This window comes from Mirounga angustirostris, unplaced genomic scaffold (genome assembly GCF_029215605.1).
Source record: "Mirounga angustirostris isolate CCGP_5_RB_7025 unplaced genomic scaffold, mMirAng1.0.hap1 SCAF_9, whole genome shotgun sequence".
NCBI classification, from domain to species: Eukaryota; Metazoa; Chordata; class Mammalia; order Carnivora; family Phocidae; genus Mirounga; species Mirounga angustirostris.
Genome location: NW_026991717.1, coordinates 1,708,230 through 1,736,096, shown reverse-complemented (window position 1 = coordinate 1,736,096; position 27,867 = coordinate 1,708,230). Strand labels below are relative to the sequence as shown.

Below are 27,867 nucleotides of genomic sequence, written 5' to 3'. Positions count from 1 at the left end.
GGCTACGATACCCTCATGTCTGGTCCAACATTAGTCTAGATGCTGCTGTGGAGGCATTTTTCAGATGAGATTAACATTTGAGTGAGTGGACTTTGAGTAAAGCAGATGACCTTCCCAAAATGTGGGTGGGCCTCATCTAATCAGTTTAAGGCCTTACGAGAAAAAGGCCTGATCTCCCTGGAGGAGGAAGGAATTCTGTAGCACACCACCTTCAGACTCAAACTGCAACTCTTCCCTGGGTCTCCAGCCTACCGGCCCACCCTGCAAATTTTGGATTTGCCAGCCTCCACAATCACATGAGCCAATTCCTTAAAACAAATCTCTCTCTATACATACATACCTTCTCGTTTCTGTTTCTCCAAGGACCCTAACTGGTGTAGGTGCTGCACTCTTCCCACACTCCAGGGAACGCTGGGAGGGCTGGGATGTGTGATGGGAAGGACATGCGATGAGCATCACTCATAAGAACAAGGAAACAAACGAGTGTCTCTCAAGGACCCTCTGGATCAAATCAAGAATGGCGACAGCACGGGGCATAGAGCGTGAAGGCCTTAGAAGGCTTTATTTACCCCTGATGAAGAACCAGGCCCACAGCCCCACAGACGACCGCTGACGTCCCAGGCGGGGGCGGGGAGCTCCTCACGTCCAGCAACGCAGAGGTCACGCGGGCAAGAGAGCGGACAGCACTTTTCCAGCACACTGGCCAAAGCCGACGCGGTACCCATCCCCCTGGCAGTGGCCTGGGACAGAGAAGGACAGGGTTGGCCACGAGGCTGCCGGGCTCACAGGAAGCATAGCCCGAGCCCTGTCCGCCAGACCCTACGCAGGAATGATGAAGACGTATTTTGAACAGAAGAACCACCGTCCCCAGAAGCTGAGCAGAGCCACGGGGGAACCGAGAGGGACTCCAGGCACGTCCTGCCGTCAGGGGCCCTCGGAAGCACGGGCTCCACGGCTTTCCTGACGGGGCTCACCCCTCCCCGAGTGGGCTTGGGTTCAAAGCCCAGGTCTGCTAATTCACAGAGGCCACACTGCCTGAGTTCCACAAATGCCTAATGTTCAACCAACGTGAGCTTCGGCCTCCGATTCCACTTCTACAGGATGAGGGAAAGGCTGGGCGGGGGGTCTGGCCAGCGGGAAGGCCTGGCCCGCCCGGAGTCAGAGGGCGCAGTGTGCGCGGTTCCGAGAGGCCAGCGCGGAGGAGCCGGAGCAGGAAGGCGGGAGCATCTGGGCTGGGATTTGAAGGGTGGGTAGGAGTTCGCCAGGAGGGCACCGTCGCATGGGCCCCAGAGAGGCTGCTTACAGAGAGCTCGGAGGAACCGTGTTAAGGACTTTGAGCCTTATTCTGAGGCCATGGAGGCTCACGGGGGAGTTTCCGGCAAGACAGTGACAGTTACAGGTAGGTCTTAAAGAGCCCGGGGGTGGCCCCAGAGAGAAGGTGGATGGAAACGCGCAGACTTGGGAGTGTCAGGCCTCGGCCCAGGCCCCTCAGACGGCATCGCTCCCCCGGGGCCCCAGGCCTCGTGGAGGCCAGAGCAGGTGAGGGGGCGGCGTCGGCAGGAGGGGAACGGGGACAGGACCACAGAGGCCGAGGGCCGCTCAGCAGGGCCCACTGCCCCGCGGGGTGGTGGCAGGTGAAGGCACCGCACTCAGCGGCCCGGGATCCCCCCCCGCTCGCGCTCCCTCCCACAGGTGTCCGCAGTGGGGTCTCCCCTGCGCCCACTCCCCAGAGTTCCATGAAAGTCCCTCTTCTTTATCTCTTTATTAATATGTAACCCACGCCTCTCCTACCGCCCAATTGTAATCCTCCGTCCTGGCTCCGGAGAATTCCACCAACCTATTCCCATTGTCCTCCTCCCGTGCCAACATTCACTCTGTGGACCCGAGGGACTGCCTCTCCCGGAGTGTCTCTGCCAGGCCTCCAGAGCTCCTTCCCGACAAGGCACGCACAAACCACCAGTAACGGCCTCACATGAGCCAATTCCTTAAAACAAATCTCTCTCTATACATACATACCTTCTCGTTTCTGTTTCTCTGAGGACCCTAACTGGTATAGGTGCTGCACTCTTCCCACACTCCAGGGAACGCTGGGAGGGCCAGGATGTGTGATGGGAAGGACGTGCGATGAGCATCACTCATAAGAACAAGGAAACAAACGAGTGTCTCTCAAGGACCCTCTGGATCAAATCAAGAACGCGAGTGGACCTCACACATCCCATGTGGCTTCTCCCGCCAACTGTGGCTCAGGTGCCATGGTCACACGTGAGGCCTGAGCACCAGTCTCCTCTGCCCCCGGCCCTGGACCGCTGCCCGGCCTGGAACGCCTAGGTGGGGGCCCCGGGGCAGGGACAGGGAGCTGAAGCCGGAATTCCGTCCTCTCCCATCCCAGCTCCCACCCCAGCCAGAACTTCTGAAAACGCTTCGGGGCTTGATGCTCCAGGCGCTCAAGGAGGGCCGAGGGCCTGCACCGGGTCCGCAAGCACCACAGAAACCCTGGAAATAAGACTGGCCACAGAGAGGGCCATGAGCACAGAGAGGACCACGGCCACAGAGAGGACCACAAGCATGGAGAGGACTAAGAACACAGAGAGGACCACAACCATGGAGGGGACCACAAGCATGGAGAGGACCAGGACCACGGAGAGGACAAGCACAGAGAGGACCACGAGCAGAGAGAGGACCATGAGCACGGAGAGGACCACGGCCACGGAGAGGACCACGAGCACAGAGAGGACCACGAGCATGGAGGACCATGACCACGGAGAGGATCAGGAGCACAGAGAGGACCACGACCACAGAGAGGACCACGAGCACAGAGAGGACCACAGCCACAGGGAGGACCTGAGCTGCACCCTGGCTTCCCCCAAGCGTGATCCTAGCAGGGAAGCCACCCACTGTCAACCTGAGCTCTTTGCTCTGGAAATCGGGGCAATGAGTCCTTGGCCAGGGGCTCCTGTGAGCGTAAGATGGAGCCAGGGCGGCAAACGCACTACAACACGTTGGACCCTGGCCAGTTCTCAGTAAACCCCAGCGAAGCGGGAATTAGGCCGTGACAGGGCGTGGGGACGGTGAGCGCCCGAGCTCTGCCTGCACCATCTCTACCAGCTCCACTTCCTTAATTAGCCAACAACCACACGACTCCTACAGTGTGGCTACACACAGTCAGCCTGCAGAGACACGTGGGGCCGGAGCTTGCCCTGCAAGCGCCGTGCAATCGGCTGAACAACGACCGCAAAGAGCTCAGGCCCTCGGCCCTGGAACCCGAGTAAGTTAGGGGTCTTAGATGGGGGATGACGCTGGCGGGCCCTAAAGGCCGTCGCAAGCGTGCCACCGAGCCAGGCAGCAGCAGAAGAATCCGCGTGAGGACGGCGGGAGAGGCCACAGGGATGCGGCGGCCAGGGGACGTCCTCCCCAAGAGCCCCCAGGAGGAGGGCGCCCTGCCGACGCCGGGGTTTCAGACTTCTGCCCCGCAGAACTGGCAGAGAATGAACCTCGGTTGTTTTAAGCCAGCAAGTCTGTGGCCGTGGTGGTAGCAGCCCGAGGAAGGAATCCAAGCTGTGTGCCACGTCGGGAAACAGACGTGCACACACTCAACCAGAATGCGGTGCTTTCAAGGCCCCGCCGCGCGAGCAACCAGCCCGGGCACTACTGGGGCTGAGCGCCACCCAAGTCCGCAGGCTCCGCGGGCGGCCCCGAATCGGGGCGCATTGACGCAAGAGCCCCAGGGGGCCAGGACGAGCGACGGGGATGCAGACCCGAAGGGCGGTCTCGAGGTGCCCACGGCAGGACGGACAGTGGGGCCGGGCACAGGATGGCAGTCCCCCCTCGGAGGGGTGGCTGCTTGGGGTGCGCAGCTACACAGAGGGGGGCGTGAGGCTCGGAAAGGCTGCTCAGCAGGCTGTGCCGATGCACAGAGGAAACAGAGGCACGAGGACGGGGCCAAGGAAGCAGGTGACAGTGTGACACAGGGGGCTGTGAGCATGGAGGACTGGGGCAGGCGTGCCCACTGGCCCGCACCCGAGGGTTCTGAAACACGGGCCTGGAGAGATGCACAATGATGGTAGGAAAACAAGGGGTTCAGAGTCGGGGGCCTGACGAGAAGCTGCCCAGGTGGGGACCTCGGTTTCAGTGCCTATGGGTAGTGAGACCCCAGGCAAGAGATTTAACCCTGCCAGGTGCTCCCGAAGACCAGACCCTGCATTTGTCTTGTTCCCGACTGGAACCCCAGAATGGGACTCGCAGCAGGTGCGTGAGAATGAAGGAACAGAGGCTCCTGGGTGGCTCAGTCGTTAAGCGTCTGCCTTCAGCTCAGGTCAGGATCCCAGGGTCCTGGGATCAAGTCCCTCGTTGGGATCCCTGCTCAGCGGGGAGTCGGCTTCTCCCTCTGACCCTCCTCCCTCTCGTTCTCTCTCTCTCAAATAAATTTAAAAAAAAATCTCAAAAAAAAAAAAAAAGAGAATGAAGGAATAAACCGGCTCCCCTCATCCTTACAACCATGCCGTGAAGATAAGTTCTGTATCGTTAACTCCATTTTAAAGATGAGGAACCTATAAATAAAATCTTAAAAAAATAAAATAAATAACATTTAAAAATTAAATCTTTAAAAAACAAAAAATCTCTGCTCCTCCCCCCACTCATGCTCTCTCTCTCTCTCTCAAATAAATAAATAAAATCTTTTAAAACATAAATAAATAAGGATGAGGCACCCAAGTCTGAGAGGGTCAATGACTCGCTGAGGGTCACACAGCCAGAGGGATCTGGGGGTGGACTCAGGTCTGCCTCTGGCCGTCGCTGTGCCTTCCGCTTGAGTGAGAACATCCGGCGGGCAGAGTGGCCTGGCTCAGCCCGGTCACAGGCCACGGGGTCCTGGCACCAGGACTATGGGAGCCTGCGGCTACTCCGTAGCCTCGCTCGGGAAGGAGGGAGACAGAGCGGACTCCGGGGGTCTTCTCGGTCCCAAGGACTGAGCTTCACAGTCCCCGGGGGCCACAGCTGTGGGGGAGGGTCTCAAGCAGACATGGGGGGCCCGGGAATGCCAGAGTGGGGACGAGATCACACAGACGGCTTCTCGGCTAGAACAGGGCGTGCAGGCGAGCGGGGGACGCGCGGAGTCCACCGGGCCTGGCTGCCCTCACCTGTTATGATGACTTCATCACCGTCCAGCAGGAACTTCCTGGTGTGCCCGTGCCCCAGCTCAATGGCCTTTGTCCCCCTCCACGACAGCTCCAGCATGCTGCCAAAGCTCTCTGGCTCCTTCGGCACAGGGAGGGGAAGAAGTCCTCACGTGCGCTTCCATCTTGGTGAGAGCGTCGGCTGCAGGGCGGACTCGGCAAAGCCGAGGGGCCCCAGGCAGGGACGGGTGGGACTCTGCGCCGGCCCGCTCGCGCTGTTTGGGCCTCGGGCAGTGCTGGGGCAGTGCGTCCAGGCCCCTGCCCGCCCCGGGGGCTGCATCGTACCCAGGCACTGCCATGCCTGATACCCTCCCACTGCGGTCAGGACCTTGCAGGAAGTGACTAGCACGTGCACCATCCCAAAGTCACCATCCCCTAAGGTTCTACGACTCTCCCATGGGCTTAGGGTGGCATGGGGGTGCAGGGGGCACAGCAGTGGGGTCACCTCATCCCGGGAGGGTGCATGGGAGCCGGTGACAGCCAGACACCATGGCCGCTCCCTGACGCCCCCCACATGTCACCCTGTCCCCTGAGCAGATAGATGCAGCCTCCCATCTGACAGTGTCTCTAGGTCTGGACCTGGAAAGGAAGGCCCCGTGCACCCCCCCCCTGGACGAAGCTGTAAGAAGGAAGAGTTGTCAGATGCACCCGCCCCGGGGGGGGAAGTCCCTTCTGCAGGACGCGCTCAGGGCCCTCGTGTCTGTGTGCGGAGTAGGCTGTCTACATGGGCAGCACCCAAGGCCATGGGAGACTCACCGGCCCGCTGATGGTTCCAGAAGCCAAGAGGTCCCCTGGGCGAAGGTTGCAGCCATTGACGGTGTGGTGGGTCAGCTGCTGAAGCATCGTCCAGTACATGTACTGCAGGCAGGGACACAGAGGAGGACAGGGAAGGTGGCTCACCCCAGCCTCCCGGTTGGCAGCTCACACAGCCACTCGTGGTAGATAGCCTCCCCTGGGCTCTCTCCCGGTGCCAGCTCGCCCCGGTGGTCACAGCAACCACAGGCTGTCCTCCTGGGGTCCTCCCCCTCCCTCCCAGCTGTGCACTGGCCTGGGCTCCCGGCTCCTTGAGGCTCCCTAACCTGCCTTCTCCAAGAAGGCAGACCTTCTCCCTGCTCAGATGCTCAGTCTGCAACCTGCACCTCTGTCCGCAATCACACACTGCCTTACGAATACCCGTAGGTCCTGAGTTGGCATGCTTTAGGACCTCATCAGGCAGAGGCTTCTTGTGAGCAAAGAGCTCACTGGCATCCCCCGACCCCGACCCCGACCCGGGCCCGCCCCACCTCCCTGGGCCTTGAAGCATAGAGCAAACAGGATGTCAGGCAGGCCCAGGACTGAAGGAGCGTGAAGGGAGCTCCACCTGGGGAAGGGGGCCAAGGACCACGGGGTCACCAAGATGCTCAGATGCAGTGCCAGCCCACGCCTCTCCGAGCCCACGGCTTCTTAGATCTGCCACTCCCGGAGCCACATGTCTAGACGCAGGAGAACTTAGAAACGGGTTCTTGCCCAAGAGCCCCGTCGAGGAGGCCCCCTGATTCCTTAGCCGCCTAAGGAGCCCAGAACAATGTCCAGCTAGAAGGGAGACTAGAGGAAACAGAACTACGTTGATCCAGAGGATGCTCACAGGTTCAGTAAACACATGAAAAGGTGCCTGGTCGGCGGGGGGAGGCGAGACGCAAACCACCGCACCCCGAGCAGCTAAAGGGAGAAGGCGCACGGCAGCCGAGCCGGCCAGGACGGGGAGCGAGCAGTCGGGCAGCCAGGATGCTGGCGGGCTCTGGGCTGCGTACGGGCTGGCTCGAGCTCCTCGGGAAAGTGTCTGGAAGCCCTTCTGGGCTGAGTCTATAGACGTAAGTGCTCTGAGCGAAGGGCCCAGCGACTGCGCTCCTGGATACACAGCCAACTGGAAAGTGCCCGTGTGTGCACCAGGATGTGTACTGGATTGTTCCCAGGGAGTCTAGACTCGCCGCAAGGGGGAACAACGCACACGTCCGCCAAGAGCGGAGAACCAGCAGTGGAACGTCTCCGAGACAAGACTGAAGCCCCGCCAGGACCAGCGCACGGCCGGACCGCAGGGCCACAGTACGGAGCAAAGGAAGGTGGAGGGAGGGGAACACACACTGCACCCTTCCATTTCCATAAAACCGAAGAACAGACCAATTTCGTGCACGGCCACACAAGTCCGGAGAGAGGTCCCCCTTGCAGGGGGAGGGGGTGGCGACGATGTGACTGGAGGGGGACAGTGGGGGGCAGTGGAGGCCCTGCAAATCTCCATTCCCTGGCCCCGCTGCTGGCCACGCAGGGACGTTGACTTTGTGAAAGTTAATTTAGAATTTGTGCTTTTTCCTCTGTGTGTGTTAGGCTTCAATGAGAAGCTCAGTTAAAACAAACGTTAAGTCACTCGGATCAATCCATTCCCCGCCAGGACAGAAACAGCCAGAGACTAGACCCTTATAGGAACATCGACTGGTCCCCCAAGGAAATCACCGGTCACGTCTACGCAGCCTGCATCTGGAGGGATCCCTGTGGCCTCGTGGCCTCTCTGGGAAGGAACAGGGCCACAGAAGCTCCAGGCCTGCGCACCGAGCCACCACAGTATCCCGGAATGGCTGCAAGCCTCCTGTTCTTGCCGGGAGGATGACGCCGAGTCCTGCACTTCCAAGAGGCAGTCTGCCCAGCTTCAAAGCTCACCTTAAAATTGGACTTGCAGATGGTGGCTGCCTGGCGCATTCCTTCTCCTGTTGGAAACACAAGTAGCATTAACAAGGGGACTTCATGGATCAAGAAGTGGGGGGAACACTTGTAAGGGAAACGGTCGTGTGGCCCGTGAAGCAGTGAGCTCACAGCACATCGGAGCTGGGGATCTGCACCGAGGTGATCACCTGAGACAATGCGCACGTCGAAACCTACCCGCCCCTCCCCCAGACGGGCAGCGTCTGGTTTACGATGTACTTCAGTGGTATTTACCATAAACAGGCAAGGCACCAGGTCACTGCTGTTCCGTTTCCCCACTGTGCTCACACCCAGAAAGCCCTCTGCTCCCTCAGAATCCTTGGCCCTGGCTTCCCCTCCGAGGCCGCAAGGACAGGTGTGCCCCTTGGCCCCAGGTCAGGTCAGGGTCCCCACGCCGGCTCCGGCCCACACCTGTCACCCAGATCCCCACTGGGGCCATCAGAACGGCACGCTCGGGACTGGGGAGGGGAGGGGGTCTTGGAAGCCAATCCTGCTCCCAGTCCTCCCCTTCTAGGTCTTTCTACATCTCTGGACACCGCGCCTTCTTGATAATCCCGTCCCTTCCCCAATGGGCATTCCCCTGGATGTTTCCAGGCAGGCAGATGAACCTAAGACAGAAGTGGGCCCCCAGGAGGGTCTGTGTGTAGGAGGAGACCAGCCCAGATCCAATGACACCAGGTTTCCTCTCAGCCTGGCCAGTACCCCCCGAAGCGACTTGGGGTGAACCCCTTGTCCTCTCTGAGCTTCATTTTCACACAGCATGTAAATGAAAGGACAGGGCCACCGTAGATCTCCAGAGGACACTATGCTGCAGCTGTGGGACATTTCCTAAAGCCCCTTCCTCTGTGGGGCATCCTGCTCCCGCGGTGACAGCTCTGTCCCCTTCTGCAGGGAAACCACCTCCATGAAGGGCGGGGACGCTGGAGCGGGCAGGGTATACACCGGCCGAGAGGAGGAGAGAGACCCAGGCCAGAGTGTGGCCAGGGGTCTGAGTGCGGCCCCCTGGCAAACCCTCCCCCAGCCCCAAGGGCCCCCACGAGGAACGGAAATGACACCAGCCTCTTCCTAGGGACCGGCTCTGCTCTAGACCTTTACAGAGTCCACCTCCTTAACCCTCACGACCACACGTTCAGGTCAGTGCCATTACCGGCCCATTTTACAGACGACACACTGGGGCACAGGCAGGCTCAGCCACTTGCCCAGAGCCCCCACAGCTGAGCAGGGACGGGATGAACCCCAGCCACTGCCTGCAGAGCCCACAGCTGAGCAGGGGGGGGACCCCAGTCACGGCCTGCGGAGCCCCCACGGCTGAGCAGGGGTGGGGGGACCCCAGCCATGCCCTGTGGAGCCCCCACAGCTGAGCAGGGCTGGGGGGACCCCAGCCACGGCCTGCGGAGCCCCCACAGCTGAGCAGGGGCGGGGGGACCCCAGCCACGGCCTGCGGAGCCCCCACAGCTGAGCGGGGGTGGGGGGACCCCAGCCACCACCTGCGGAGCCCACAGCTGAGCAGGGGTGGGGGAAACCCAGCCACGGCCTGCGGAGCCCCCACAGCTGAGCAGGGGCGGGGGGGACCCCAGTCACGGCCTGCGGAGCCACATTCTTCACACGAACGCTCTATGGGCTTATTAACAGAGTCAAGCAGAAGAGCGTCCGGGGCACGTGGGCCCCGTGTGCGAGGCTCTCAGGGCCGACCCAGGGTGGGGTGTGGGGCACCGACTGCGCGGCCCCGGAGAGCAGAGCCAGGCTTTCCACCAGGCCCCGGATGGAATATGGGGCACAGGAGGGGGGGGGTCACTGGTGTGTGCGAGCGGAGGCTGGGCAGATCCTGGCTGGGGGCCGACGAGGGGATTCCGGCAGAGGAGGGAGGACCCGGACTCCGTGCTTTCTGGCCCAGAGAGTGGAGAGCGCAGTGACAGGCCGCGAACGTCCTGGGCGCTTCTGTGGTATCCTCCGAGCAAAGGGCATCCTGTCCCCCTCTTTCCCTTTGCAGGACCCCCGCAGCTCCACGGCCGCAGCAGGAGACGCCCTCTCACCGCCCCCACCCACCGAGCTCAGGGGCGATCGGGCAACGGCCCCGGCCACCTGTGCCCACTGAGGCCCTGGACACTCCCCCCGCCGCCACGACAGTACCTTTCAGGGTGACGGAGAGGCTGATGTCGAACGAGTAGGGCTGGTCGTGGCGGAGATACGGCAGGGGCCTGGGGTCCTGTGAGGGCAGAGCACAGCACAGGGGTGGCTGGCAGATGGCGCTGGCCCGGGGGGCCCCCAGCGCACCAGCACCTGCTCCCCCCACCCCACACAGGGCCCCCAGCCCCAGGCAGAAGGAGCTCCCCGCACAGTAGGGACCAGGTGGTCACCTGCGCCAGGCTGGGGAGAAGCCGGGGGAGGAGCATCTGCAGCTCAAGGGCACAGGGGTCAGATCAGAGGTGCCCCAGAAAGCCAGGGAGCAGGGACGCGCAGCCCCGTCGGTGCAGGCCCCGTGGAGGCAGCTCCACGGCCAGGCCACGGAGTCCACGTGGCAGCCCACGGCAGTGGGCAACACACGAGTAAGATGCGGTGATTGTAACGCTTCCGTGTTTCTTTTTAGGATTAACTTGGTGGCTGGTGACACCAATGGGGATATGAAGTAAAAACAAACTAACAAACAAAAAACCTTCCTTTTCTAAATACATTATTTGAGTTTAAAAACGGGAGCTGCTTTAAAGGAAAACATCAAATAAGTAACAGGCAGAGGTAGCAAGCATTGTGAAGACCCCACAGGGCAGGTGTTTGGGAAGGTCTGGCTCCCGGGAAGGCAGACAGACAGGGCGGTGTGGAGGGGCGGGAGGGGTGCAACACGGCCCGCAAGGAAGAATGAGGGTGCCTCTTCGTGAGGCATCGGCTCGCAGGGAAAGACTCCAAGCGTGCCTTGAGCAGAGCAGACATGAGTGTGGGGGGGCAGCGTGGATGCAGGCGCCCCAGGAGGGTGTTGGGTGGACGGCAAAGGGCTGAGAGCATCGCAGGCCTCGGGGAGACCCAGGAGGCAGGGGCATGGAGCGCCGGGGAAGAGCAGGGGGCTGCCACGGGCCCATGCTGGAGAGGTCACAAGGCCAGAGCCCCTGGAAAGGGTGCTGGGATCAGGACCCCCTGTTGCCGGGCTCCAGGCTGCATTCTACCAGTTGGGCTCTAGGGGGCACCCCCGCACAGAACAGAACTTGGCGAAGTTGTGCAAGGTGGTGGCATTGGCCAGGACCCCTTCTCTTCCTGCCAACCGGCCTCAGAGGATTCCGAAGGGTACAGAATTCTGCGTTTTCCCCCAAGAGATGGGCGGGGAGCAGGGAAAGCACAGGCAGAATGACTGGTGCCAGGCCTGCCTGAGGCCACGCAGGGGGTCCCCCAGCACACGGGCAGGCGGGGGGCACGGAGCTTCCCTGCAGATGCAGACAGCGTGGATGGCCGGTGGCAAGCGGCCGCAGAAGCACAGGGCCCGGGTGCAGCTTCCCGCCGAGGGAATGCTTACCTGCTCTGGGTTGGGCACGGCAAAGGGCATGAGGGCCTCCATGGGCACCACCCACGGAGAGATAGTGGTTCCCAAACTCTTGCCAAGGAACGGCCCAAGAGGAACATACTCCCACTTCTGAATGTCCCGAGCTGCAAGAGAAGGGCCGAGCAGGGTTTACAAAGGCTGCCCAGGGCCTCGCCCCAAGACTCCGTCCGCCCCTCCACCGAGGAGCACCGCCGTCCTGCATGGAGCCCTGACCCCGGCCAGGCTTCCCGGAACCACGGGGACCACGGGGACCACGGGCAACAGCATTCAGGGCCAAGGACAGAGGTCCTTTGAGGTCACTGTGCCAGGTTACAGCAAAGAGAAGGATGACCAAAGGGCAGGCAGGCACTCCCCCAGGAAGGGGCTGGAAGCTCATCCTCCCCCTGGCGGGGGGGAGGGCAGACACTTCCCGGCACTCAGACATGAGGCGTAGGGGTCGGGAGCCGCTGGGACACTGAGCTGCTTTAGTTTGAAATCTCAGCTCAGCAATAACTGCAATCTCTCTGTGCCTCAGTTCCTCACCTGTGAAAGGGGGATACTAAGGTTACCAGACCTTGTGGGTGTTCGGCACAGAGGTGCTCACAAACGTCAGCTGTGATGTCTGCCTTGTCCCTGGTTGACTTACAGGAGCACAGGAGATCAGAACGGGGAGGTAACTGGCCCAGGACTCAGAGCTGAGAAGTCTGCGTGACACCCGAGCCGCGCTCCCCACCTCCGGCCAGCACCAGACCCCGAAACCATCCACGGCTTCTGAGACAGGGTCCCCAACACCCAGTCTTCAGCGAGAGCAGGGGGCGCCGTGAGCCCGACCTCAGCACGCCCACACCCCAATAATTACCGCTCCAGTCGTTCATAAGAACCATTCCAAAAATGTGCTCGTGGGCCCTGGAAATGGGGATCGGCTCTCCAAAGTTGTTCCCAGGGCCTACAAAGAAAGCCTGACGTGGGGGAAAGTTGATTAGAGTCGGGGCACTGGGCTGGAGGGCAGAGGTCGGGCATTTCCAAACCCGGGCCAGGGACCAGGACTGCCACCGGGGACCTGGCCAGGCTACGAATCCAATTCTAAGTCATGAATGCACTCGAGCGGGCAGCGGGTCACCTCGGGAGAGCGGGGAGAGGCAGGATGCTGGCGCCACCCACGGCCTCCGGACCACTCCAACCCCGTGGCAGCCCCACTCCCTCCCTCAGCAAGCCCCAGGCCACTCTGCTCCTTCCCTCGCACCCCCGCACACACCCCACACGCTGCATTTCAGGATCTGACAGCTACACCGGGCTTATGGGAGCCAGAAATATCTGGGTTTGTACTTGTGTCATTAAATCAGAAGCCTGCCTGGATCCATAATGCAGCCAGGAGGCCCAGAGGGGGCATCTCCCGCACCCCCACCCGGAACCCTCCCCCTCTGCGGGGGGACGTCACCAACATGGTGCTCGGGAACCAGCAGAATCCCGAAACATCCTCGCAGGAAGAAACGGGGAAAATAACTGTCAGGCACACACACAATCAGCCATGACATTTGCAAAACCTGTCACAGTTTGATTTGTTCTGTGACAGTGTTTAAACACTGCAAATCTTTTAATCAAAATTAAAAAAAAAAACCCACGGCACCAATCTCTATAGAATCTTATCACATCAAGTGCAGATCATCTGCGCTCCCCACCCTGCACCGTCTCTCTGCACACTGATTTTCTGCCTCTACTCGGCTTGCTGTCCACCCCCAACAGGACAATCGGCCTGCAGACGGCCCCGCTCCAGTGCCTCTGGGCTGGCAGACCTCCTCCTGGGGTCTGTGTGGCACCCTCACTGCAGGAAACAGAGGGCTGGCTGGGAAGGCCTTGTTATTTGGAAGTGCCTACACGTTCTTGCCTCTGGATGGAACCCCAAGAATCATAGGGCAGGACTGGAGGGACAGGGAGCTCCAGCCTGCCTCCAACCAGCCCTGGCTTCCCAGTGTCATGGCCCTACCAGGTGGCCGACAACCCCTTCTCCTCCACCTGCCACAAAGAGACACTCAGAGCTCCCCGGGACATCACCCAAACCCACGGGTGCTGATGGTGGGAAGCCCCCCACCACCTGCCTGTCTGCACGTCCCCCCACTGGGCCTGGCTCCGCTGCCCACCCTCTGACCACCCAGCGAGCTGCACCAGAGTCCTCCGTCCAGTTCAGCTCCTCCCCCTCTCAATGTCTTCGTCCCCCTGCCTCAGGGACTTCCCAGAGTTCAGTGTCCCTGGTAAAATGCACAGCCCTGCAGCATGAGGGGTCCTCAGGGATGAATGTCAGCGTCCTGGGGATGAAGCGATGGTAGGTACCGCCGTGCAGGACGCTACCCCTGGGGCAGAGTGTGTGTGGGGGGGGTGTTTGGGATCTCTCCATGTTCTTTCTTTTTTTTTTTTTTTTAAATCTTTTATTTATTTATTTGAGAGAATGAGAGAGAGAGAGAGAGAGAGCACATGAGGGGAGGAGGGTCAGAAGGAGAAGCAGACTCCCTGCCGAGCAGGGAGCCCGACGCGGGACTTGATCCCGGGACTCCAGGATCATGACCTGAGCCGAAGGCAGTCGCTCAACCAACTGAGCCACCCAGGCGCCCTCTCCATGTTATTTCTTATGACCTGATGTCACTCTACAAGTATCTCAAAATGAAAAGCTTAATTTAAAAACCTGTGGAGGCCTAAAACAGCCACGGTTCTGAGATTATGTGGGCCCGACCACAGCTGCAGGGGGGCTGGGTCAGGTGACCCTTGTCATGTACTGTCTATTGATATAGAACCTACACACACGCGGAAATAGCAGGTGCAGACCCTCGGCTCCTACGGAAAGTACAGGGCCTACATAGCCAATCAATACCTAACCTTGTTTCGTGTGCGTTTCTGTCCTTAGACAGGCACCTTGTCCAACATCTACTGCGGACTCAGGAATACGAACGCATGAGCGCCGGCCTGTCCAGCACGGATGTGTTCTCCGGAGGGCGCGTCACGAACACCAGATGATGCTACGGCCCTACACTCGAGGGGTAACTGAAACAGCGAAAGCACCCCCTAAAGAAGCACAAAGATACAAAACAAGGGGCGCCTGGGTGGCTCAGTCGTTAAGTGTCTGCCTTCGGCTCAGGTCATGGTCCCAGGGTCCTGGGATCGAGCCCCGCATCGGGCTCCCTGCTCGGCGGGAAGCCTGCTTCTCCCTCTGTCTGCCGCTCCCCCTGCTTGTGCTCTCTGTCTCTCTCTGTGTCAAATAAATAAAATCTTAAAAAAAAAAATCTTGGGGCGCCTGGGTGGCTCAGTCGTTAAGTGTCTGCCTTCGGCTCTGGTCATGATCCCAGGGTCCTGGGATTGAGCCCCACATCGGGCTCCCTGCTCGGCGGGAAGCCTGCTTCTCCCTCCCCCACTCCCCCTGCTTGTGTTCCCTCTCTCGCGCTTTCTCTCTCTCTGTCAAATAAATAAATAAAATCTTAAAAAAAAAAAAGGATACAAAACCAGGTGGCTTTCAGTAGTGAGAAGAGCACGTGTCCAGTCTGAGCTGGACCAAGAAGGCAGAGCATGGCACACACCATTGGGGACTCTGATTCTCTGCCACTCTGTGCGTGTCCGCCCGTGACCCCTGCAAGCTCTGGGATGCTGCGGGGGAGTTACCGATTAGCTCTTAGCAAGTTCACAAACACGGAAGCTGTGTGAGGATGGACCGTCCCTGGGATGGCCGGGCGGGGAGCCCGGGCAGCCCTTCCGGGGAGCACTCCCGCGGGACGCCCGCACAGAGAGCGGCCTGGCTTACCATCTCCAGCTCCATGTCCAACAGCTTGCAGGCGCCATAGACAGGAGGCTTAGCTGCAAGCGGGCGGGCGGGAGAGAGAGGCTGTGGTGGGTGCCGGGCCCCGGAACCGGCCGCGTGGGCACATAGAGCGGGGACCAGGGAGGCCTGGGCGCTGGGGCCACTTACAGTCATCGGGGCTCATCTGCCCCATGGGCCTGCGGATCGGGGTGCCGGACACCACGACGGAGGAGGCGCGGCCGTGGTAGCCCACGGGAATGTGCAGCCTGAGAAAGGGGAGGAAGGACGCCCGACCGTTACACGCCGCAAAATGAATTTCTACAGTTTTCAAAATTAAAAACAAAAAGGAGTCCACACATATACACATGGTTCCAAAACCAAAAGGTAGTCCCAAGCATCCATCCACGGGCAAAGAGATAAGCAAAGTGGGGTCTACACGCACCATGCACGAGGGCCACCCGGCGAGCACTAAGTGGGCGGAAGCACCGGCCCACGCCCTGACCCGGCGAGCCTCAGCGACACCACGTGCCCGGCTCAGAAAGACCAGCACGATCCTGCTTCCGCGCTGTCGTGGACAGAGCCGGGGCAGGGGCCTGGCGAGCTGGTGCTAAACGGGGAAGAGCGTTAGCTGTCCAACATGAGAAAGTTCTGGGGGTGGATGGTGCTGACGGGTGCACCCCAGTGTGAGTGCACTTGGTGCTGCAGAGCTGAGCACCTCACAGGGGTGCCCCCATCCTGGTGCCCAGCACCACCGTGGTGCCGACGCCGCTCCCCCCGCGGGGAACAGTAATGGTCTCCACGCACACACCGCGCTCAGAACAGGCCGGCACCACGCAGGGTCCCTCTTCAGACTCCTCCCGGACCCTCCCCCCCGAGGTGCTGGCGCAAACTCAGCCCGGAGCAGAGAGGAGAGCGTCCGGGCCTTGGCCGAGGTCACCCGGTGTGGCACGCTGGCCCTGGGCGTCCGACCCGGCCGGTCTGACGGCAGAGCTGCGCGGGGCAGCGGGAACACTGCCAACAGCTCGGTCTCTAAGACAGAAGAGCAGCAGAGGAAGTGAAAAAGGAAAGTGCTCCCAAATACCAAAACACATAGTAAAGCGATTTAAAATATTCTGGTGCGCTAGGAATGGACAGCCAAGCGATCCGAGCCCTGAGCGTAGGTCACAGCGCAGCACGTGACGGACAGACTGCTCATGTCTGCACGAGTCAGACCTTACAGTGGGCTCCCCGAAAGATTTTGTCCACGTCCTGTCCCCCAGAAAATGGGAAGGTGACCTTATTGTGGGAAAGGGTCTGCGTTAAGGGTCGTGAGATGAGGTCATCCAGGATCATCCAGGGGAGCCCTAAATCCAGCGACACAGGAGGCCCGGCAGTCAGGCCCGGGTTGCCTGCAGCCTCCAGGAGCTGGAGAAGCAAGGGCACAGACTGTCCCCTGGAGGCTCAGAGGGAGCGCAGCCCGGCTGGAACCTCGCCCCAGGCTCCGGCCCCCCCGAGCCCTGAGGTATTCATTTCTGTCATCATGAGCCCCTGGTTTAGAACAATCATACGGGCGTCCAGGAGACGGGTCCAGGCCCACACCTCCCGTCACGCAGACGGGGAACTTCAGGCGGGGTACACATCTACATCTGCACAAAGTGAAGCTACAGGAAGTGCTAGGGGCAAAGCACAAAGACCGTCTTCAAGTTCTTGGGCCCGAAAAAGCCTCAGGATGACATGAAAGCCAATGTCATTTAAAAAAATGATGGACATGTTTGACTTTGGGTAAAGCTTCTGTATGGGGAAAGAGCAAAGTAAAAAGATGCCACGCTGAGAGAAAGTATTTACGATGCACGACAGCAGAGGGTTCATTTCTATTACATATAAAACATTCTTTCAAATTAGTAAGGGAGCAGGGTCGGTACAGAGAAGCTGGAATGTCTGCGGAAGAATATGGAAAACGGACAAGAGTTTGGGCCCCGGGAGGAGGGACTTGGGGGCCCCCAGAGGGTGGGCCCCGGAGGGCGAGCCCGGCTCAATCACAATGTGCACACATTCCCGGTATAATAAAGAATATATGCAGAGAGTGAAAAAGGCACAGCGTGGGCCACCTCGCCTCAAACATCCGGAGAGAAGCTGTTTGCTCTCACCTGCCTGCGGGGGGCAGAGCCTGGTCTGTCTGCGCACCTGCTCTCCCAGACTCCCCCGCCCTGCTCTGCAACCTTGGCCTTGTGGCTTCACTTCTCTGGGTCATTAACCTGCTGTCTCTTTCCCTCAGCCTTCCTCGTCTTGATCCTGACAGACATTCCCCGGCCTGGGCTCCGTGCCTGCCACCGTGTTCTGAGTAACCACCACATCCAGCGGACAACACGGAACAAAAGGGCAAGGATCCGGGCTCAAGGATCCTCGACCTGGGAATTAGGAGCCGCCTCTGGCCCTGTCTGTCCTCGGGCAAGTCAACCCTCCTCGGCCTGTTTTTGCTCCCGTGAAACGGGGCTAAGGGTGGGCACAGGCTTGGAGACCCACGAGCCCCTGTGCGGATCCCAGAAACGGCTCATGCTGTGCGCTGACTGCACTTTGATAAAGAGCATGGGCGCACTTGAGGATTCTCAGGCACCAGAAAGTTCCAGGCATGGAGAAGGCTAGGATTCGAAGCGTGCCCACAGAGCAGGAAGACACGGCTTACGAAGGAAGGAGCCTAGAAGGACCGTACACGCTCGAGGACGAACTCCAACCATGTTCTCTGGACGAAGGGGCTTGAGGGACAGAGGGGCGGTCCCTCTGTTTCCGGAAGTAGCGGATCCCAGGCATGGGGGTCCCCCCTCCCCCCGCCCCGGTCTCTCGACCCTGGGGAAACGTGCTGCTGGGAAAGGAAACACTGATCACACTCTGGGCCCCAACATACCAATTCGGCATCAAGGCGTTCTCCTTGCCGCGGAACATGATCCCCACGTTGGTGGCGTGGTGCCGGGAGGAGTAGAAGTCCGTGTAGTCACCTGCAGGGGAGACACGAGAGATCCCCACGGTGGCAGCTGCCCAGCCAGGGCGGGCCGGTCTCAGGGACGGGGCCCAGCCGGAGCCGGAGGAGGAGGCAAGCGTGCAGGCGTCTCGGCCATGCCCGGTCCCGGAAAGACGTGTTTATAAGACCGCCTTAACTAAAAGCCCTCGGCGCAATGCAAATGCAACACAATCAAGCCTCACTCACAATTTGTTTTGAGAACTCTCCTCTGAGAAAGAAACAAGGAACGAGCAGCCAAGACTGTCTGAAATAGACCGTGGACACCCCTTCCCTTCCCGGGGCTTCCCACCTCCGCACGCCCGACCCAGGGCTCTGCTCTGCACGCCTTTGCTTGAGCCGCACCTGCCACCTACACGGCTTCTCTCCCGCACTTGTCTGGGTCCAAATCCTGGCAACACTTTGAGGCCCTTCCCCCCACTCTCTCTGGCAGGACTGCTCCAGGAGGAAGAGGAGGAGGAGGGGAGGAGAGGAGGGTGGGGGGGAGGAGGGGGAGGAGGACACAGGTGCTACGGGCCTGGAGGTGGAGCGGGGGGCACACGGCCTTCACGGTCCCGATCCCGGAGGTAAGAGCTGAGGGATGCTTGGGAAGAAGAAATCCGTAACCAGGAACAGGAAAGGTCACACTCAGGGGCAGAGCCTTATAGGGCAGGAAATAACAAAATAAAGTGCGGATCACGGGGGGCGTCCGGCTGGCTTGGGGAGGGGGAGTACGACTCGTGATCTCAGGGCCATGAGTTCAAGCCCCACGTCGGGAGTAGAGATTACTTAAAGATAGATCTTTAATAAATAAATCAATAAAGTACTTATCCTAATGCCCGGCATACAGTGGGCCCCAAATAGAAGTGCCCCTTTGCCAGTGTGGGGGTCCCTGTGGCCCTGCTGTGGGTATTCCAACTCAACAGGCTCAAAGAAAGAATCTTTTTCACATAATAGTCCTTCAAAAAACCGTAAGATGGTGCCTTCTAAACCACGAAGAGTGGGGCAGGTGTGTATCCCTCCAGCACCCACTCCGGATGGAGGAACTCGGGGCCGCACGTTCGGCAGGGAGACCCCAGGGCCCTGGCAGGAGCCCACCGCACAGCCGGTCACAAAGGGTCACCTCAGAGTTCCCACCGCTTGTCCATCTTCAATACATGTGCATAAGTCTGCATCGTGGTCACTGGCAAGGGGCTGGGAAGGGTGGCGGGGGCGCGAGGTGCAGACAGGAAGCCCCCCACCCCCGGGGGCAGGTGCGCGGGTCCAGAAGCTCGCGCTGACAGGCGCGACAGTGTCCTGTACCCGATGCTACCGAATCGTACGCCAAAATCGTTCAGATGGTAAATGTTATGTTATGTGTAATTTACCACAATTTAAAGATGTGTTTATAAGACCGCCTTAACTAAAAGCTATTTTTCCTTAATAAAAAACATAGGTTACAAGAAACATAAGGGAAAGAGTAAGGGTGGTATTGGGGGACATGCCGGTTAGGAGGGACACGAAGGCTTATGCACAGTGTGATTCTCTCTCCATGAAGCTTCTAGAGGAGGTAAGACTAGAGCTGGATGGACGGTGGTCTCCTGGAGTGGGCGCAGGGGCCGAGGGGCTGGTGTTTCAGGACCAGGCCGGGGGGCCGGGCTGCACCAGTCCTCAGACGGCCCCAAACTCTCCAGACAGTGTCCTACAATGGGGGGGGTGTGCCCTGTGGGGAGGGGGCTTCTTAGGACACGCGCAGTTTGACTGGAGCTCTGTGCTCTGCACACGTCAGCTGCTTTAACCCTCAAACCCTAGGATGGAGTAAGTCCCGACTCGTGCCCTTGTCCCCCTGTCCTTTGGAAGGACATTCTCCACCAGGAAGGATGCAGGCCGCAGAACACAGCACAAGCCCCACCAGGGCCCCACAGCCCCGGATTCCGGAAGCCTCTGAGCGCAAGGTGTACCAGCACCCTGGGGCTGGGAGACAAGGGTGCAGGGCCTCCCTCTGCTTCAGCTAAGGGAGTTTGCACAACTGCAACTTGCTGGTTGAAACTTCCATCAGACTCACTGCCGAGGGTTCAGACGGGGGCTCTCTAGGACCCTCTTTCCTCACACCCCCGCCCCAGACTCACAGATGAGCTGGGAGCACGTCCTGCAGCCTCGCGGACAGAGCGACTTGCTGTGAAGGGCTCCAGTGCCGACTGCAAATCCCAGCAGCCGGCAACCCCCCAGCGAGGGCTCTGGCTTTCGGACTGGCCTGGGTCCGTGGAGCGCAGGGGCTAGAGCCCAGAACCCCGCCCTGCTGCCCCCACCCGCCAGGCGTCGTGGCCCACTGAGCTGCTCAGGTACAGGGACCGTACGTACCTATGGTGGCCGGCAGGTGCATCACAGCAGAAGCCTGGGCAGTGAACGCACTGCAACACAGAACCGGGGCTTCAAGGTCAAGCACGAAGCGGGGTCCCTGCTCTGGCCGCCCACTGCAGGCTCAGCCCCTGCTCACGGTCTCAGGCTGGCCCGCGGCCCGGCTGGGCTGCAGTGGGCCACCCTGGGGAGGGCCTGTACCCACAAGAGCCATGATGCCTCCTCCCTGCTCCTACTTTCCTCTCTAGAAAACGGGCCAAATTACTCCTTCTCTGGAAACCAGACACGGACACGAAGGTGCTGATGAGGAGTGGGCTGGACCCGGGGGGGACCCTCTAGTCGGGGCACACGGGTCTTCCCCGTTGGCCCAGAGCCCCACCACCAATATGCAGCAGAGGCAGGGGCTGGAGGAGACGGAGGCAGCCAAGCCGTGGCTCAGAATGGCCCTGACCACCGCACTGTCCCCTCGCCACCCGCCTACGTCCGCAGGCCCCTCACCGTCTCCGAAGCTCTGTGTCGTCTCGGAGCCTGGCATGGCTGGTGGACAGCAGGTTCTGCAAGAACGCTCTCGCCTCCTTCCAGGCAGCCTGGCCCAGGCCCATGAAGCTGTTGAGAGTGGGCTACACGGGGACAGAGAGGGCGGACGGCACATGCGAGAGGCCGTGGAGAGGCCGGCCACCTCCGGGCCCTCGCACTGCCAGGGCCTTCTCTCTGCCCCTGGAGCTGGGAAAGCGTCGCCCCCGCCCCCGGGTTTGCGCGCGGTCGGCAGAGGTTGGGAGCCACTGTGTGGGGTGCTGCCGGGGACACGGGGCCTGGGGTGCCGCTGGAGGGGGCTGCGTTCCTGCCACGGAAGCACACCCTCCATCTGTGGTGGCTCAGTCCCCACGCACCCCTCCAGCTAGGCTGTGAGGTTCTTAGCCGTGGTGGTGGGACAGGGGCAGCACTGTGGCCCAGGGGCTCTGATACTTGGAGGCACGTGACGCGGGGAATCGTGGCTCATTTCAGATGAAATCCCCACCATCTACTGAGGACCCAAGTCCTGCGCCAGATGGTCGTTGTGAGGACCGGACGGGAGACGTGTGTGGAACTCCCGGCACACAGGAGGTGCTCGATAAACACCGTCCTCCGTCCTGGCCCACGGAACGGGAAATGACATCACAGTGCCACGTCCATCCCACAGGGACACGGACTTCAGGCTGACTCCCAGCTGGTGGCATTTGTAACAAATCCTGTAGACACGCCATGTCACGGAGTCCTACCTGATCGAAGACATCCTGGTGTTTGGAGAGGACAGGCCCGGTGAAGAGGTGCTTAATGACGCTGAGGTCCAGGATCTGGTCGCCAATGGCCACGCCGATCCTCGGCCTTGGCTGCGAGGGAGACGGCATGGTCAGCACTGGGGAAGGCCTTAGCCAGCCTTGGTTCTTTACCCGAAAAATCTGTCTAGTGAAGAGCCCGTGGGTCCCCCCTTTAGATGGCCCTCTAAGGAGAGGGACTGAAGAACTGGATCCTTAGCACCTGACCCCAACTCCCTTTGTCTCCCTGTGGACTGAGATTGCCCCAGGGATCTCTGCCCCAGCAGAACCTGGGACCCTCTCTGCTTCTAGGACAAGAAAAGAATCTATATTCGCTGCATGGGAAATAAATCCAACATCCCTTGGAAAGGAGAAGGTGCAAGTGGCCTAGTCCAAGGCCCTTATGGAGGCAAAGTCCCCAGAGAAGTTCCTCAGGTACTGCTTGAATGCCTCTGGTGATGAGGAGCTCACCACCTCACCGAGCCACTGGATTATTTCCCAGAATTGACCTAGGCCTTCCCTCGGGGGAATTTCTTTGCATAGCAGAGCAGAGAGCACCCCAGGCACAGTGCTGAGGGCCAGGGGCTTGGATGAATGAGGCCTGCTCTGGCTCAAACAGGGCAGAGCTCAGGTCATGAGGGACCACGAAGCCACGCGGCTCAGAACGTGCAGGGGAGTTCCTTGCCACGACATAAAATCCCAGCATCAGCTCTGATTCTTGGCCTTCGCTCCAAGACCCTGAGCTTTGCTGGTCGGCGAAGAACCGGAGACCCGACCTCTGGGAGCCCTGCCCTGAGCCGAGCTCCCAGCTCTCCCGGGTGACCAGCTTTGCCATCTCGGCTCCAGAGAGCCTAGAGGTGGGATGACAGGCTGGCCTTCTCCCCGCTGGCTGCTCATTTCAGCAGGCTAAGAGGAGGTGGCCATCTCCCGGTGCACGTCGGGCTCAGGGACCAGGGCAGACCAGAGCCACACCCTCACCCGGCCCTGCCTGGGGGACCTGGCTACTCCTTCCCCGAGGCACTGCTGACTCCTTGGGCCTCAGTCTCCCCCTCCGGTAAATGGCAATGGACACAACTGATGAGCACCTGGACCCCAGTGGCCACCCCCACGGGGTGTGCAGGGCAGACCCTGGAACCATTTTCTGACCCTGGCCTCCAGGCCCATTGAAGGTAGGAAGGAACCAACGCCACGGAGCAACCTAGTGACGAGCTTGGGGCCAGCTTCCCCAGCTGTAAGCAAAGCCCAGAAGTTGCCCTTGTGCGCCCAGCTATGACCTGAGGACCCCAAAAAACAGGGGCTGTCTACTTTAAGGGCGCTTGGCTGGCTTCATCGGTAGAACGTGTGACTCTTGATCTCGGGGTTGTGAGTTCGAGTTCCACGTTGGGTGTGGAGATTGCTTAAAAATGAAATCTTTAAAAAAATAAAAAATAAAAACAATAAATTCGGGGAGCTGAATTTTTCAGTGCTAGATGGGAAGGGGCTCCTGGCTGGGATCCAGGGCCCCTGAGTCCCCACCCGTTCGTCACTCACCATCCTGTCCCTTGGGAGGCGTCCCTAGTCCTCTGAGGGCTCAGGGTCCCCTGCCTAATGTGAGGGAGACAAATTCAGAAGAGATACCCCACTGGTCTGACTGTAAGAGAATGCATGTGCATTGCCTCCGGGTCATATCTGATAGACAGCTGTCCAGAGGAAAGCTTTACCCCACTCCCAGCATGGGGTTTGGAAGCTCTCCCATGTGGGGTCCAGCCCCAGTTCTGTCCTGACTGGCTGTGAGACCTGTGGCGGGGTTCTTAGCCATTCTGAGCCTCAGTTTCCTCCTCCATGAAATGGGGACAGTAACTTAACAGCAGGTTTGCTGTGGGAGTTCAATTAGTATCTGTAAATCTCTTATCACGAGGCCAGACACAGGGCAGACATCCATTCAGACAAAAACAACTACGAAGCCTCTTCTCCACGCCAGCAGGACACGACGGCCGCTAAAGCACCAGGGACAGAGGAGGGATTGGTGTGGGCCATCCGGACGCAAAGGCAATGGGCACAGGGTGCGGCGACAGGCAGTGGGTGTGGCTGGGTGCAGCAGGGAGCTCGTTCAGTGAGGGTGCTTAAGGGATGTGTCTCTGAGTCCTGGAGAGTGAGAGGGAATTAGGCCTGCACAGAGTGGAAGGAAGAGTATTCCAGACAGATGAAACAATACGTGCTAAGGTCCTGAGGCGGAAAAAGGCTCTTAGAATGGTCCAGAAACTGAACAGCAGCCCGTGTGGTTGGAAAGAGCAGACGGCAGCAGGCAGAGGCAGGGCCAGACTACAGGGACTCTAACAACTTGGCCATCGGCTGCAGACCACCACGGGCGGCACCCCCATCGCCAAGGCCATCATCCCCGTCTTCACAGACAAAGCTTCCTGCGTTCTGCCAATCCATGAGCACCCCAAGATGGGGGGAGGGTGTCTCGTGTGTCTTCGATCCCCGACCCCCCTCCCAGAGTATGGCCCAGAGTTGGGGTTCTTAGGCATTCCCTGAATAAAAGAATGAAGGAAGTAATGACGGGATTGATTCACTAGTGTTCCACCCAAATTATGAAGAGCTGGCTGCTGGTGTGCAGGGGAGAGAGGCAGTGGTGACCCTGCCGTGTCCACTGAGGGCAGGACAGCTTAAGATGAGGCCTGTTCCCACACCCACGCCCCGAGCCTTCCGGAAAGCCCGAGGGGCTGTGTGCTTTTCAGAGAGCCCCTGGAAGGGGCTCTGTGTCCAGGCCTCCCCAGTGGCTGTCCCTGCACCAGCAACAGGGGCCTGGGGTCCAAAGGCCACCAGCCACCCTCCAAGGGGCACTCATTCCAGAGTCCTGGACTCACCAGCCTTGGGGCTTGGGCAGAGTGTTGTTGGCTAACACAGGTCAAAGGTTAACCTGCCTCATTGTATTCCTGTCCCTCTAGGGGACTGCGAGTTAACTTTCTGTGTCCTCCGCAATGTTTGCCCAGGCCTGGCCATTGTGAAACCACACATTGGCTCTTGTAGACCGAGGCATTTGCGGCAGGCAGGCCCACAGAAGTCCAGCCACTTGGGGGTCAAAGATCCGCCATGGAGGAAGGGGCAGACTATACTTACTAAGTGAAAGCTCCTTTTTCTGTCCAAAGGGCTTCTTCCAATGAGCAAGGGAATGCCTGGGAGCCCACCCCACGAGCTCAAAGAATTCTAGCTGGAGGCAGATTAACTTGACATCTCCGAGCCCACAGCTCAAGGCCAGCAAACGTGCTCATCCCTCTAAGCTACTAAAAATGTTGAGGTCCTCAGCATTCCCCCGGTCCTAGTGTTAAGGTCTAACCTGCGAGATGAACAAGCAGCCATAACATAGTGTCTTGGGGGCAGGAAACCCCAGTGACTTGAGGAAGCAGTAGGACCAGGCGCTTCAACTGCTCAGCACCAATAATCGGACTTTGGGGCGCCTGGGTGGCCCAGTCAATTAAGCGTCTGCCTTCGGCTCAGGTCATGATCCCAGGGTCCCGGGATCGAGCCCCGCATCGGGCTCCCTGCTCAGCCAGGAACCTGCTTCTCCCTCTCCCTCTGCCCCTCCCCCAGCTCCTGCTTGAGCGAGCGCTCGAGCGAGCGCTCTCTCTCTTTCTCTCTCTCACAAGCGCGCGCAAAAAAAAAAAAAAAAAAAAATTAAAATCTTAAAAAAAACAACTCAGTAATCGGACTTGCTCTGCTTGCCTGGGAGAGACACCTGCAGGTTCTGTTTCATCCCACACGAACCCGCCCAAACTGAGGCCCAGAGGCTCAATTACGTGCACATCTAGAAAGTTACCAGGCGGGATTCGGACCCACATACACTGGGCACCACAGGCTCCTCAACAGACAGCCCCAGAGCCTCCAACCGCCCCCATCTCACTCCCCCTGCCCCCAGTGACCTGGGGGGAGGGGTTGCCTCCGCGGGGCGCGTCGGGCAGGGGAAACACGGCCCCCCAGTGACCCCGGGGGCCTCCACGTGGCGCGTCGGGCAGGGGAACCACAGGCCGGCGTCCTGCCTGGTGGGTACTGGCCACCGGTGTCGGGGATTGGGGCGGGGGTCCCAGTGGAGGGGGCACCCTCCCGTCCCCGCCCGGAGGCCGAGCGCAGCAGCTCACGTTGGCTGGGGTGGAAAAGACGCCGTAGGGCAGGTTGTGGATGGGGAAGTCAGAATCCTCGGCCACCGCGACGAAGGACATGCTGGCCAGTAAGGAGCAGGGCCGCGGGCTGCACTCGGCTGGGTCAGGCCGGATCGCACTCCAGCTAGTTCAGCTCCCGACCCCAAGGCCCCGCCCCCGAGGCTCCACCCCCAGGGCTCCGCCCCCACGACCCCGCAGTTCCACCCCGGCCCCGCCCCCGTGGCTCCACCCCCTGGCTCCACCCCTGGCTCCACAGCTCCACCCCGGCCCCGCCCCCGTCGCACCAAGGCTCCACCCCCTGGCTCCTCCCCCGCGGCTCCACGGCTCCGTCCCTGGCTCCACGGCCCCACAGCTCCACCCCGGCCCCGCCCCCGTGGCTCCACCCCCGGCTCCACAGCTCCACCCCGGCCCCGCCCCCGCGGCACCAAGGTTCCGCCCCCCGCAGCTCCACGCTCCACCCCCCGCGGCCCCGCGGCCCCGCTCCTGCCCCAAGCTCGCAGGGACCCGCAGCGCCCCTCTGCGGAACGCTCCCCGGACCTCGCCGCCCCGCACAGGCTTCCCGCCCGCAGAGCCCTGGCCCCCTGAGACAGGGCTCCAGCTGCCCACCACTCCAGCTACCCGGCCCTGGGCCCACCCCTAGCAGCCCCCACCTGGCACTGGAGGCTCCGCCCTGGGTGACCGCAGCCCTGTGCACCCCTCCCACCCCCTGGGCTCCGCGAAGTCCCGAGGGCTGCCGGGACGCCGTGGACGCGACCCCCCTGGCTCAGAGAGTCCTGCCAGCAGGAGTCCTGCTGACCCGCCAGCTGCGACACTCCCACTCTGGGCCACAGGGACAGGCGTGCCTTTGAAAGGCTGAAATTAATGGGAATTGGGTATAAAAAGTATAGCTCACCTGCTATTTCACATTCTGATGTTAAAATGATGCTGACAAGCTGTTTGACCTCGGACAAGCCACTTAAGCTCCTTCTGCTGCCCAGGCTTTGTCCTCTGTGGGACACAGTGTGGATGACCATCGCTTCTGCTCCATCCAGGGGATCTAAGAAGTGAATTAACTGTGGGCGCTTGTGCAGACAGGGACACAGGTGCTTGTGTTAGAGAAAGGACGGGAGAGAGGGACACAAAGGACAGCAGATTCACATCCCCATCCTCTGTCCAGGGCAGGTGGTCATAGCTAAATGGATGGAGATTGCAGGTCTGCCTCTGACATGAATGAAGTGCTTAGCCCTGAGCAAGTTAAACTCTGCCCTCATGAGTTTGCTCATCTGCAAAATAGAGGGCAAGAATCATGCCTACTCTGGGTCTGGGACCTGCATGATGGCCGAATAATGCCTGGCACAGAGTTCATCAGTTAAGTATTTTTCCCTCCAGGGACATCCAACCAGAATGTTAGCCATTCCTTTGTTTCTGAGTTTTGCTTTTCATTATGAAGAAGACAATCAGAAAAGGAGAGAACACTACTATAAAAGCAAAGTGGTCATCACTGATTGAAAATAAGTTTATAGTAAAAAAAATAAAATAATAAAATAAGTTTATAGTATAAATGCAAATTCCTTAGAAATCTAATGAAATTATTCTTTTAAAAAGAGTTAAAATTTTTGGGCACCTGGGTGGCTCAGTGGGTTAAGCGTCTGCCTTCGGCTCAGGTCATGATCCCGGGGTCCTGGGATTGAGCCCCAGATCGGGCTCCCTGCTCGGCGGGAAGCCTGCTTCTCCCTCTCCCACTCCCCCTGCTTGCGTTCCCTCTCTCGTTGTGTGTCTCTCTGTCAAATAAATAAATACTTCAAAAAAAAAGTTAAAAATTTTTAAAAGTTAAATTATAAAAGTATAGGCTGCACAATACTTATCAATATACAAAGTAGTATTTAAAACACTGGCTTTTGATTGATTTGCTTTGGAATTTTTACATTAGTCAAAAGCTAATGAATTAATACAAAA

At 59.7% G+C, this 27,867-nt stretch overlaps 1 protein-coding gene across 6 annotated transcripts; it reads right to left on the bottom strand.

The window, feature by feature from the left end:
* Window positions 1–536: 536 nt before the first annotated feature.
* Window positions 537–26,975, bottom strand: FAH (fumarylacetoacetate hydrolase). Of its 6 annotated transcripts, XM_045899286.3 has the most exons (15): window positions 25,912–26,084; window positions 21,758–21,868; window positions 20,997–21,118; window positions 20,502–20,551; window positions 18,072–18,162; window positions 15,359–15,456; window positions 15,194–15,246; window positions 12,269–12,368; window positions 11,404–11,534; window positions 10,035–10,110; window positions 7,863–7,909; window positions 5,928–6,029; window positions 5,136–5,253; window positions 2,017–2,134; window positions 537–740 (listed from the first exon to the last, which is right to left on the bottom strand). In XM_045899286.3, the coding sequence occupies exons 1-15, from the start codon at window positions 25,990–25,992 to the stop codon at window positions 566–568; spliced, it is 1,473 nt and encodes a 490-aa protein (XP_045755242.2). In that variant the 5' UTR covers window positions 25,993–26,084; the 3' UTR covers window positions 537–565. The 6 variants fall into 6 exon arrangements, 4 of the variants coding, with proteins under 4 accessions (XP_045755242.2, XP_064425845.1, XP_045755243.2 ...); XR_010404790.1 differs by lacking the exon at window positions 2,017–2,134 and having other exon boundaries at window positions 5,136–5,296; window positions 25,912–26,082; XM_064569775.1 differs by lacking the exons at window positions 20,502–20,551; window positions 25,912–26,084 and adding an exon at window positions 26,825–26,975.
* Between the last annotated feature and the right edge of the window lie 892 nt (window positions 26,976–27,867).

What these genes read in the sequence shown, in the direction of transcription:
- FAH (XM_045899286.3), bottom strand. Translation starts at nt 25,992, where the DNA reads ATGTCCTTCGTCGCGGTGGCCGAGGATTCTGACTTCCCCATCCACAAC. An exon ending in GCACCTGCCGGCCACCATAG is followed by an intron (nt 18,163 to 20,501) that starts GTACGTACGGTC and finishes TCTCCCCTGCAG; the next exon opens with GTGACTACACGGACTTCTAC. An exon ending in TGGACATGGAGCTGGAGATG is followed by an intron (nt 12,369 to 15,193) that starts GTAAGCCAGGCC and finishes CCCCCACGTCAG; the next exon opens with GCTTTCTTTGTAGGCCCTGG.